Here is a 12,085-nt window from a genome sequence, read left to right as displayed (position 1 = left end):
CCGGGCCTCAGTACCTGTGTGTCGCAGTCCAGCAGGCGGATGGCCTTGTCGCTGACCTGCAGCAGCATCTCCTGGGTCCAGATCTTGCCTTTGGAGTCCAGCAGGATCAGCTTCTTCACGGCGTCGTCCACCGTGGAGATGGACTCGCTCTTGTCCATCATGAAGGTGGACAGGTGCTGGGGGGACAGCGAGGCGGGAGGCGGACGGTGAGGGGGGAGGAGAGGAGAGATAACGAAGGAGCGCGTCTGTCCAGCGGCTGGGCCTCAGCCAGCAGCTCAGAGACAGTGTGGGGGTCTGGGGTGCAGCTGAGACTTCATGACACCTCACCGCAGGCGTGTGCTGACTGTGGAGAGCACACTGAGGGGTCCCCCTGTCAGAGCACACTGAGGGGGTCCCGTGTCAGAGCACACTGAGGGGTCCCCCTGTCAGCTGGCTCACTGAGGGGTACCCCTGTCAGAGCACACTGAGGGGTCCCCCTGTCAGAGCACACTGAGGGGGTCCCGTGTCAGAGCAGACTGAGGGGTCCCCCTGTCAGAGCACACTGAGGGGGTCCCGTGTCAGAGCAGACTGAGGGGTCCCCCTGTCAGCTGGCTCACTGAGGGGTCCCCCTGTCAGCTGGCTCACTGAGGGGTCCCCCTGTCAGCTGACACACTGAGGGGTTCCCCTGTCAGAGCAGACTGAGGGGTCCCCCTGTCAGCTGGCTCACTGAGGGGTCCCCCTGTCAGAGCAGACTGAGGGGTTCCCCTGTCAGCTGACACACTGAGGGGTCCCCCTGTCAGCTGGCACACTGAGGGGTCCCCCTGTCAGCTGGCTCACTGAGGGGTTCCCCTGTCAGAGCAGACTGAGGGGTCCCCCTGTCAGAGCACACTGAGGGGTCCCCCTGTCAGCTGGCTCACTGAGGGGTCCCCCTGTCAGAGCACACTGAGGGGTCCCCCTGTCAGCTGACACACTGAGGGTCCCCCTGTCAGAGCAGACTGAGGGGTCCCCCTGTCAGCTGGCTCACTGAGGGGTCCCCCTGTCAGCTGACACACTGAGGGGTCCCCCTGTCAGCTGGCTCACTGAGGGGTCCCCCTGTCAGCTGACACACTGAGGGGTCCCCCTGTCAGCTGGCACACTGAGGGGTCCCCCTGTCAGCTGGCTCACTGAGGGGTCCCCCTGTCAGCTGACACACTGAGGGGTCCCCCTGTCAGCTGGCACACTGAGGGGGTCCCCCTGTCAGCTGGCACACTGAGGGGTCCCCCTGTCAGCTGGCTCACTGAGGGGTTCCCCTGTCAGAGCAGACTGAGGGGTCCCCCTGTCAGCTGGCTCACTGAGGGGTCCCCCTGTCAGAGCACACTGAGGCGTCCCCCTGTCAGCTGACACACTGAGGGTCCCCCTGTCAGAGCAGACTGAGGGGTCCCCCTGTCAGCTGGCTCACTGAGGGGTCCCCCTGTCAGCTGACACACTGAGGGGTCCCCCTGTCAGCTACCACACTGAGGGGTCCCCCTGTCAGCTACCACACTGAGGGGGTCCCGTGTCAGAGCAGACTGAGGGGTCCCCCTGTCAGCTGGCTCACTGAGGGGTCCCCCTGTCAGCTGGCTCACTGAGGGGTCCCCCTGTCAGCTACCACACTGAGGGGTCCCCCTGTCAGCTACCACACTGAGGGGGTCCCGTGTCAGAGCAGACTGAGGGGTCCCCCTGTCAGAGCAGACTGAGGGGTCCCCCTGTCAGCTGGCTCACTGAGGGGTCCCCCTGTCAGCTGGCTCACTCCCCCAGCTGTGGATGAACACAGCCCTGCAAGCCCCTACTGTGCTGAGCGGGCTCCTCACTCCTGCAGTCAGTCAGGTCTCCGTGAGCCCCTGTAACACAGCCTCCAGACCAGCACAGCACCGAACCAGTGACACAGCCCTGAGCCGCAGGGCCGCGGTATCGCCGCTTCGGTATCACTTTATTGTTTTATGGTGCGTTTCTGCCCTGGCACGCCTGACACGCTGTCGGGAACCGAAAGCACCTCCCTGTCAGGAATCTGCTGGCTGGAGGACAGAGCACAGCGTGCAGCACTGTTTACACTGCTGTGCAGCGGACTCTCAGCGCTCACACTTTCACCAGCAGGGCAGGGAGGCGGGGGTGGGACAGAACAAGCGCCAGGAGGGCAGAGGGCAGACGCCTCACCTCCACGTGGTACTGCGACGTCTCCTGCATGATGATGTTGGAGTTGGAGTACTTCTTCCTCTGCTCTGGGGGCGACAGAGGGGGACAGAGGCAGGTGAGAGACAGCAGCTGTGAAGGCAAGTTCAGAAGAGCTGCTCCTCACTTCCTGATGACAGCGACATAGAAATACTGTACACCTGCCACACAGACTGTACACCTGGCACACAAAGCCCTACACCTGGTACACAGACTGTACACCTGGTACACAGACTGTACACCTGACACACACACAGCCCTACACCTGACACACAGACTGTACACCTGGTACACAGACTGTACACCTGCCACACAGACTGTACACCTGGCACACAAAGCCCTACACCTGGTACACAGACTGTACACCTGGCACACAGACTGTACACCTGGCACACAAAGCCCTACACCTGGTACACAGACTGTACACCTGGTACACAGACTGTACACCAGGCACACAGCCCTACACCTGGCACACAGACTGTACACCTGGCACACAGACTGTACACCTGACACACACACAGCCCTACACCTGGCACACAGACTGTACACCTGACACACAGACTGTACACCTGGTACACAGACTGTATACCTGGCACACAGACTGTACACCTGCCACACAGACTGTACACCTGGCACACAGACTGTACACCTGGCACACAGACTGTACACCTGGTACACAGACTGTACACCTGCCACACACACAGCCCTACACCTGACACACAGACTGTACACCTGGCACACAGACTGCACACCTGGCACACAGACTGCACACCTGACACACACAGACTGTACACCTGGCACACAGACTGTACACCTGGCACACACACAGCCCTACACCTGGCACACAGACTGTACACCTGACACACAGACTGCACACCTGGCACACAGACTGCACACCTGCCACACACACAGCCCTACACCTGGCACACCGACTGTACACCTGGCACACAGACTGTACACCTGCCACACACACAGCCCTACACCTGGTACACAGCCTGTACACCTGACACACAGCCTGTACACCTGACACACACACAGACTGTACACCTGACACACAGCCTGTACACCTGGTACACAGACTGTACACCTGACACACACACAGTCCTACACCTGACACACAGACTGTACACCTGCCACACACACAGCCCTACACCTGGCACACAGACTGTACACCTGGCACACAGACTGTACACCTGACACACACACAGTCCTACACCTGACACACAGACTGTACACCTGCCACACACACAGCCTGTACACCTGCCAAACACACAGACTGTACACCTGCCAAACACACAGACTGTACACTTGCCACACACACAGTCCTACACCTGGCACACAGACTGTACACCTGCCACACACACAGACTGTACACCTGACACACAGCCCAACACCTGGTACACAGACTGTACACCTGGCACACAGACTGTACACCTGGCACACAGACTGTACACCTGGCACACAGACTGTACACCTGACACACAGCCTGTACACCTGACACACACACAGCCTGTACACCTGCCAAACACACAGACTGTACACCTGCCACACACACAGTCCTACACCTGGCACACAGACTGTACACCTGGCACACAGACTGCACACCTGACACAAAGACTGTACACCTGACACACAGACTGTACACCTGGTACACACACAGTCCTACACCTGGCACACAGACTGTACACCTGCCACACACACAGACTGTACACCTGACACACAGCCCAACACCTGGTACACAGACTGTACACCTGCCACACACACAGACTGTACACCTGACACACAGCCTGTACACCTGGTACACAGACTGTACACCTGACACACACACAGTCCTACACCTGACACACACACTGTACACCTGCCACACACACAGCCCTACACCTGGCACACAGACTGTACACCTGGCACACAGACTGTACACCTTACACACACACAGTCCTACACCTGACACACAGACTGTACACCTGCCACACACACAGCCTGTACACCTGCCAAACACACAGACTGTACACCTGCCACACACACAGCCTGTACACCTGCCAAACACACAGACTGTACACCTGCCAAACACACAGACTGTACACTTGCCACACACACAGTCCTACACCTGGCACACAGACTGTACACCTGCCACACACACAGACTGTACACCTGGCACACAGACTGTACACCTGGCACACAGACTGTACACCTGACACACACACAGTCCTACACCTGACACACAGACTGTACACCTGCCACACACACAGCCTGTACACCTGCCAAACACACAGACTGTACACCTGCCACACACACAGACTGTACACCTGCCAAACACACAGACTGTACACCTGCCACACACACAGTCCTACACCTGGCACACAGACTGTACACCTGCCACACACACAGACTGTACACCTGACACACAGCCCAACACCTGGTACACAGACTGTACACCTGGCACACAGACTGTACACCTGACACACAGCCTGTACACCTGCCACACACACAGACTGTACACCTGACACACAGCCTGTACACCTGGCACTCAGACTGTACACCTGGCACACAGCCTGTACACCTGGTACACAGACTGTACACCTGACACACACACAGCCCTACACCTGCCACACAGACTGTACACCTGACACACAGACTGTACACCTGACACACACACAGACTGTACACCTGGCACACAGACTGTACACCTGGCACACACACAGCCCTACACCTGGCACACAGACTGTACACCTGGCACACAGACTGCACACCTGGCACACAGACTGTACACCTGGCACACAGACTGCACACCTGCCACACACACAGCCCTACACCTGGTACACAGCCTGTACACCTGACACACAGACTGTACACCTTACACACACACAGTCCTACACCTGACACACAGACTGTACACCTGCCACACAGACTGTACACCTGCCACACACACAGCCTGTACACCTGCCAAACACACAGACTGTACACCTGCCACACACACAGACTGTACACCTGCCAAACACACAGACTGTACACCTGCCACACACACAGACTGTACACCTGACACACAGCCCAACACCTGGTACACAGACTGTACACCTGGCACACAGACTGTACACCTGGTACACAGACTGTACACCTGACACACAGACTGTACACCTGGCACACAGCCCTACACCTGGCACACAGACTGTACACCTGACACACAGCCCAACACCTGGTACACAGACTGTACACCTGGTACACAGACTGTACACCTGGCACACAGACTGTACACCTGGTACACAGACTGTACACCTGACACACAGCCCAACACCTGGTACACAGACTGCACACCTGGCACACAGACTGTACACCTGGTACACAGACTGTACACCTGACACACAGACTGTACACCTGGCACACAGACTGTACACCTGACACACAGCCCAACACCTGGTACACAGACTGTACACCTGGCACACAGACTGTACACCTGACACACAGCCCAACACCTGACACACAGCCCAACACCTGGTACACAGACTGTACACCTGGCACACAGACTGTACACCTGGTACACAGACTGTACACCTGACACACAGACTGTACACCTGACACACAGCCTGTACACCTGACACACAGACTGTACACCTGGCACACAGACTGTACACCTGACACACAGACTGTACACCTGGTACACAGACTGTACACCTGACACACAGACTGTACACCTGGTACACAGCCTGTACACCTGACACACAGACTGTACACCTGGCACACAGACTGCACACCTGACACACACACAGACTGTACACCTGACACACAGACTGTACACCTGACACACAGACTGTACACCTGGTACACAGACTGTACACCTGGTACACAGCCTGTACACCTGACACACAGACTGTACACCTGGCACACAGACTGCACACCTGACACACACACAGACTGTACACCTGACACACACACAGACTGTACACCTGACACACAGACTGTACACCTGACACACAGCCTGTACACCTGGTACACAGACTGTACACCTGGTACACAGACTGTACACCTGGTACACAGCCTGTACACCTGACACACAGACTGTACACCTGGCACACAGACTGCACACCTGACACACACACAGACTGTACACCTGTCACACACACAGTCCTACACCTGGCACACACACAGTCCTACACCTGGCACACAGACTGTACACCTGCCACACACACAGACTGTACACCTGACACACAGCCCAACACCTGGTACACAGACTGTACACCTGGCACACAGACTGTACACCTGGCACACAGACTGTACACCTGGCACACAGCCCTACACCTGGCACACAGACTGTACACCTGGTACACAGACTGTACACCTGACACACACACAGACTGTACACCTGGCACACAGCCCAACACCTGGTACACAGACTGTACACCTGGTACACAGACTGTACACCTGACACACAGCCCAACACCTGGTACACAGACTGTACACCTGGCACACAGACCGTACACCTGGCACACAGACTGTACACCTGACACACAGCCTGTACACCTGACACACAGACTGCACACCTGACACACACACAGACTGTACACCTGACACACAGACTGTACACCTGACACACAGCCTGTACACCTGGTACACAGACTGTACACCTGACACACAGCCTGTACACCTGCCACACACACAGCCTGTACACCTGACACACAGCCTGTACACCTGCCACACACACAGCCTGTACACCTGACACACAGCCTGTACACCTGGCACACAGACTGTACACCTGCCACACACACAGACTGTACACCTGCCACACACACAGTCCTACACCTGGCACACAGACTGTACACCTGCCACACACACAGACTGTACACCTGACACACAGCCCAACACCTGGTACACAGACTGTACACCTGCCACACACACAGACTGTACACCTGACACACAGCCTGTACACCTGGTACACAGACTGTACACCTGACACACACACAGTCCTACACCTGACACACACACAGTCCTACACCTGACACACAGACTGTACACCTGCCACACACACAGCCCTACACCTGGCACACAGACTGTACACCTGGCACACAGACTGTACACCTGACACACACACAGTCCTACACCTGACACACAGACTGTACACCTGCCACACACACAGCCTGTACACCTGCCAAACACACAGACTGTACACCTGCCACACACACAGCCTGTACACCTGCCAAACACACAGACTGTACACTTGCCACACACACAGTCCTACACCTGGCACACAGACTGTACACCTGCCACACACACAGACTGTACACCTGGCACACACACAGACTGTACACCTGGCACACAGACTGTACACCTGACACACACACAGTCCTACACCTGACACACAGACTGTACACCTGCCACACACACAGCCTGTACACCTGCCAAACACACAGACTGTACACCTGCCACACACACAGACTGTACACCTGCCAAACACACAGACTGTACACCTGCCACACACACAGTCCTACACCTGGCACACAGACTGTACACCTGCCACACACACAGACTGTACACCTGACACACAGCCCAACACCTGGTACACAGACTGTACACCTGGCACACAGACTGTACACCTGACACACAGCCTGTACACCTGACACACAGCCTGTACACCTGGCACTCAGACTGTACACCTGGCACACAGCCTGTACACCTGGTACACAGACTGTACACCTGACACACACACAGCCCTACACCTGCCACACAGACTGTACACCTGGTACACAGACTGTACACCTGACACACAGACTGTACACCTGACACACACACAGACTGTACACCTGGCACACAGACTGTACACCTGGCACACACACAGCCCTACACCTGGCACACAGACTGTACACCTGGCACACAGACTGCACACCTGGTACACAGACTGTACACCTGCCACACACACAGCCCTACACCTGGCACACAGACTGTACACCTGGCACACAGACTGTACACCTGCCACACACACAGCCCTACACCTGGTACACAGCCTGTACACCTGACACACAGCCTGTACACCTGGTACACAGACTGTACACCTGACACACACACAGTCCTACACCTGACACACAGACTGTACACCTGCCACACACACAGCCTGTACACCTGCCAAACACACAGACTGTACACCTGCCACACACACAGACTGTACACCTGCCAAACACACAGACTGTACACCTGCCACACACACAGTCCTACACCTGGCACACAGACTGTACACCTGCCACACACACAGACTGTACACCTGCCACACACACAGACTGTACACCTGACACACAGCCCAACACCTGGTACACAGACTGTACACCTGGCACACAGACTGTACACCTGACACACAGACTGTACACCTGACACACAGACTGTACACCTGGCACACAGCCCTACACCTGGCACACAGACTGTACACCTGACACACAGCCCAACACCTGGTACACAGACTGTACACCTGGTACACAGACTGTACACCTGGCACACAGACTGTACACCTGGTACACAGACTGTACACCTGACACACAGCCCAACACCTGACACACAGCCCAACACCTGGTACACAGACTGTACACCTGGCACACAGACTGTACACCTGGTACACAGACTGTACACCTGACACACAGACTGTACACCTGGCACACAGACTGTACACCTGACACACAGACTGTACACCTGGCACACAGACTGTACACCTGACACACAGCCCAACACCTGACACACAGCCCAACACCTGGTACACAGACTGTACACCTGGCACACAGACTGTACACCTGGTACACAGACTGTACACCTGACACACAGACTGTACACCTGGTACACAGCCTGTACACCTGACACACAGACTGTACACCTGGCACACAGACTGCACACCTGACACACACACAGACTGTACACCTGACACACAGACTGTACACCTGACACACAGCCTGTACACCTGGTACACAGACTGTACACCTGACACACAGCCTGTACACCTGACACACAGCCTGTACACCTGCCACACACACAGCCTGTACACCTGACACACAGCCTGTACACCTGCCACACACACAGCCTGTACACCTGCCACACAGCCTGTACACCTGGCACACAGCCTGTACACCTGGCACACAGACTGTACACCTGGTACACAGACTGTACACCTGACACACAGACTGTGCACCTGCCACACACACACACTGTGCACCTGACACACAGCCTGTACACCTGGTACACACACAGCCCTACACCTGGCACACAGACTGTACACCTGGCACACAGACTGTACACCTGCCACACACACAGCCTGTACACCTGCCAAACACACAGACTGTACACCTGCCACACACACAGTCCTACACCTGGCACACACACAGTCCTACACCTGGCACACAGACTGTACACCTGCCACACACACAGACTGTACACCTGACACACAGCCCAACACCTGGTACACAGACTGTACACCTGGCACACAGACTGTACACCGGACACACAGACTGTACACCTGGCACACAGCCCTACACCTGGCACACAGACTGTACACCTGGTACACAGACTGTACACCTGACACACAGCCCAACACCTGGTACACAGACTGTACACCTGGCACACAGACCGTACACCTGGCACACAGACTGTACACCTGACACACAGCCTGTACACCTGACACACAGACTGCACACCTGACACACACACAGACTGTACACCTGACACACAGACTGTACACCTGACACACAGCCTGTACACCTGGTACACAGACTGTACACCTGACACACAGCCTGTACACCTGCCACACACACAGACTGTACACCTGACACACACACAGACTGTACACCTGCCACACACACAGCCTGTACACCTGACACACAGCCTGTACACCTGGCACACAGACTGTACACCTGGTACACAGCCTGTACACCTGGTACACAGACTGTACACCTGACACACAGACTGTACACCTGCCACACACACAGACTGTACACCTGACACACAGCCTGTACACCTGGTACACACACAGCCCTACACCTGGCACACAGACTGTACACCTGGCACACAGACTGTACACCTGCCACACACACAGCCTGTACACCTGGCACACAGCCCTACACCTGACACACACACAGTCCTACACCTGACACACACACAGTCCTACACCATTGTGTGTGTTGGGGAGCTGTGCTGCAGTGTGTGTTGGGGTGCTGTGCTGCAGTGTGTGTTGGGGTGCTGTGCTGTAGGTTGTGTGTTGGGGAGCTGTGCTGCAGTGTGTGTTGGGGTGCTGTGCTGCAGTGTGTGTTGGGGAGCTGTGCTGCAGTGTGTGTTGGGGGGCTGTGCTGCAGTGTGTGTTGGGGAGCTGTGCTGCAGTGTGTGTTGGGGGGCTGTGCTGCAGTAGTGTGTGTTGGGGAGCTGTGCTGCAGTGTGTGTTGGGGAGCTGTGCTGCAGTGTGTGTTGGGGGGCTGTGCTGTAGTGTGTGTGTTGGGGGGCTGTGCTGCAGTGTGTGTTGGGGAGCTGTGCTGTAGTAGTGTGTGTTGGGGAGCTGTGCTGCAGTGTGTGTTGGGGAGCTGTGCTGCAGTGTGTTTTGGGGAGCTGTGCTGCAGTGTGTGTTGGGGGGCTGTGCTGCAGTGTGTGTTGGGGGGCTGTGCTGTAGTGTGTGTTGGGGTGCTGTGCTGCAGCGTGTGTTGGGGGGCTGTGCTGTAGTAGTGTGTGTTGGGGAGCTGTGCTGTAGTAGTGTGTGTTGAGGGGCTGTGCTGCAGTGTGTGTTGGGGGGCTGTGCTGCAGTGTGTGTGTTGGGGGGCTGTGCTGCAGTAGTGTGTGTTGGGGGGCTGTGCTGCAGTACTGTGTGTTGGTGTGCTGTGCTGCAGTGTGTGTGTTGGAGAGCTGTGCTGTAGTGTGTGTGTTGGGGGGCTGTGCTGCAGTGAGTGTGTTGGGGAGCTGTGCTGCAGTGTGTGTGTTGGGGAGCTGTGCTGCAGTAGTGTGTGTTGGGGGGCTGTGCTGCAGTAGTGTGTGTTGGGGGGCTGTGCTGCAGTGTGTGTGTTGGGGAGCTGTGCTGTAGTGTGTGTGTTGGGGGGCTGTGCTGCAGTGAGTGTGTTGGGGAGCTGTGCTGCAGTAGTGTGTGTTGGGGGGCTGTGCTGCAGTGTGTGTTGGGGTGCTGTGCTGTAGTAGTGTGTGTTGGGGAGCTGTGCTGTGCTGCAGTGTGTGTTGGGGGGCTGTGCTGCAGTGTGTGTTGGGGGACTGTGCTGCAGTGTGTGTGTTGGGGAGCTGTGCTGTAGTGTGTGTTGGGGGGCTGTGCTGCAGTGTGTGTGTTGGGGAGCTGTGCTGTAGTGTGTGTTGGGGTGCTGTGCTGCAGTGTGTGTTGGGGGGCTGTGCTGCAGTGTGTGTTGAGGGGCTGTGTTGCAGTGTGTGTTGGGGGGCTGTGCTGCAGTGTGTGTGTTGGGGGGCTGTGCTGCAGTGTGTGTTGGGGAGCTGTGCTGTAGTAGTGTGTGTTGGGGGGCTGTGCTGTAGTAGTGTGTGTTGGGGAGCTGTGCTGTAGTAGTGTGTGTTGGGGAGCTGTGCTGTAGTAGTGTGTGTTGAGGGGCTGTGCTGCAGTGTGTGTTGGGGAGCTGTGCTGCAGTGTGTGTTGGGGAGCTGTGGTGCAGTGTGTGTTGGGGAGCTGTGCTGCAGTGTGTGTTGGGGGGCTGTGTTGTAGTAGTGTGTGTTGGGGAGCTGTGCTGTAGTGTGTGTTGGGGGGCTGTGCTGTAGTAGTGTGTGTTGGGGGGCTGTGCTGTAGTAGTGTGTGTTGGGGAGCTGTGCTGTAGTAGTGTGTGTTGAGGGGCTGTGCTGCAGTGTGTGTGTTGGGGTGCTGTGCTGCAGTGTGTGTTGGGGGGCTGTGCTGCAGTGTGTGTTGGGGGGCTGTGCTGCAGTGTGTGTTGGGGAGCTGTGCTGCAGTGTGTGTTGGGGTGCTGTGCTG

The 12,085-nt window shown here is 56.7% G+C and overlaps 1 protein-coding gene across 5 annotated transcripts in view; it reads right to left on the bottom strand.

Annotated features, from left to right (window-relative positions):
• The window catches only part of eps8l2 (EPS8 signaling adaptor L2), a 66,252-nt gene that overhangs the window by 30,367 nt on the left and 23,800 nt on the right, over positions 1-12,085 (bottom strand). For 3 of the 5 annotated variants that reach the window (XM_088611357.1, XM_088611360.1, XM_088611359.1), the window contains 2 exons: positions 2,152-2,216; positions 15-176 (listed from right to left, as the gene is read on the bottom strand). In XM_088611357.1, the coding sequence (XP_088467483.1) occupies positions 15-176; positions 2,152-2,216 (227 nt within the window). Of the gene's footprint in view, positions 1-14; positions 177-2,151; positions 2,260-12,085 lie in introns of all 5 variants that reach the window. The other 2 variants (XM_088611355.1, XM_088611356.1) reach the window with 1 other exon arrangement.

This window comes from Lepisosteus platostomus, chromosome 18 (assembly GCF_059453375.1).
Source record: "Lepisosteus platostomus isolate fLepPlt1 chromosome 18, fLepPlt1.hap1, whole genome shotgun sequence".
Lineage (NCBI taxonomy): Eukaryota > Metazoa > Chordata > Actinopteri > Semionotiformes > Lepisosteidae > Lepisosteus > Lepisosteus platostomus.
Note: the sequence above shows the minus strand (reverse complement) of the source record. Positions and strands in the feature narration are given on the sequence as shown.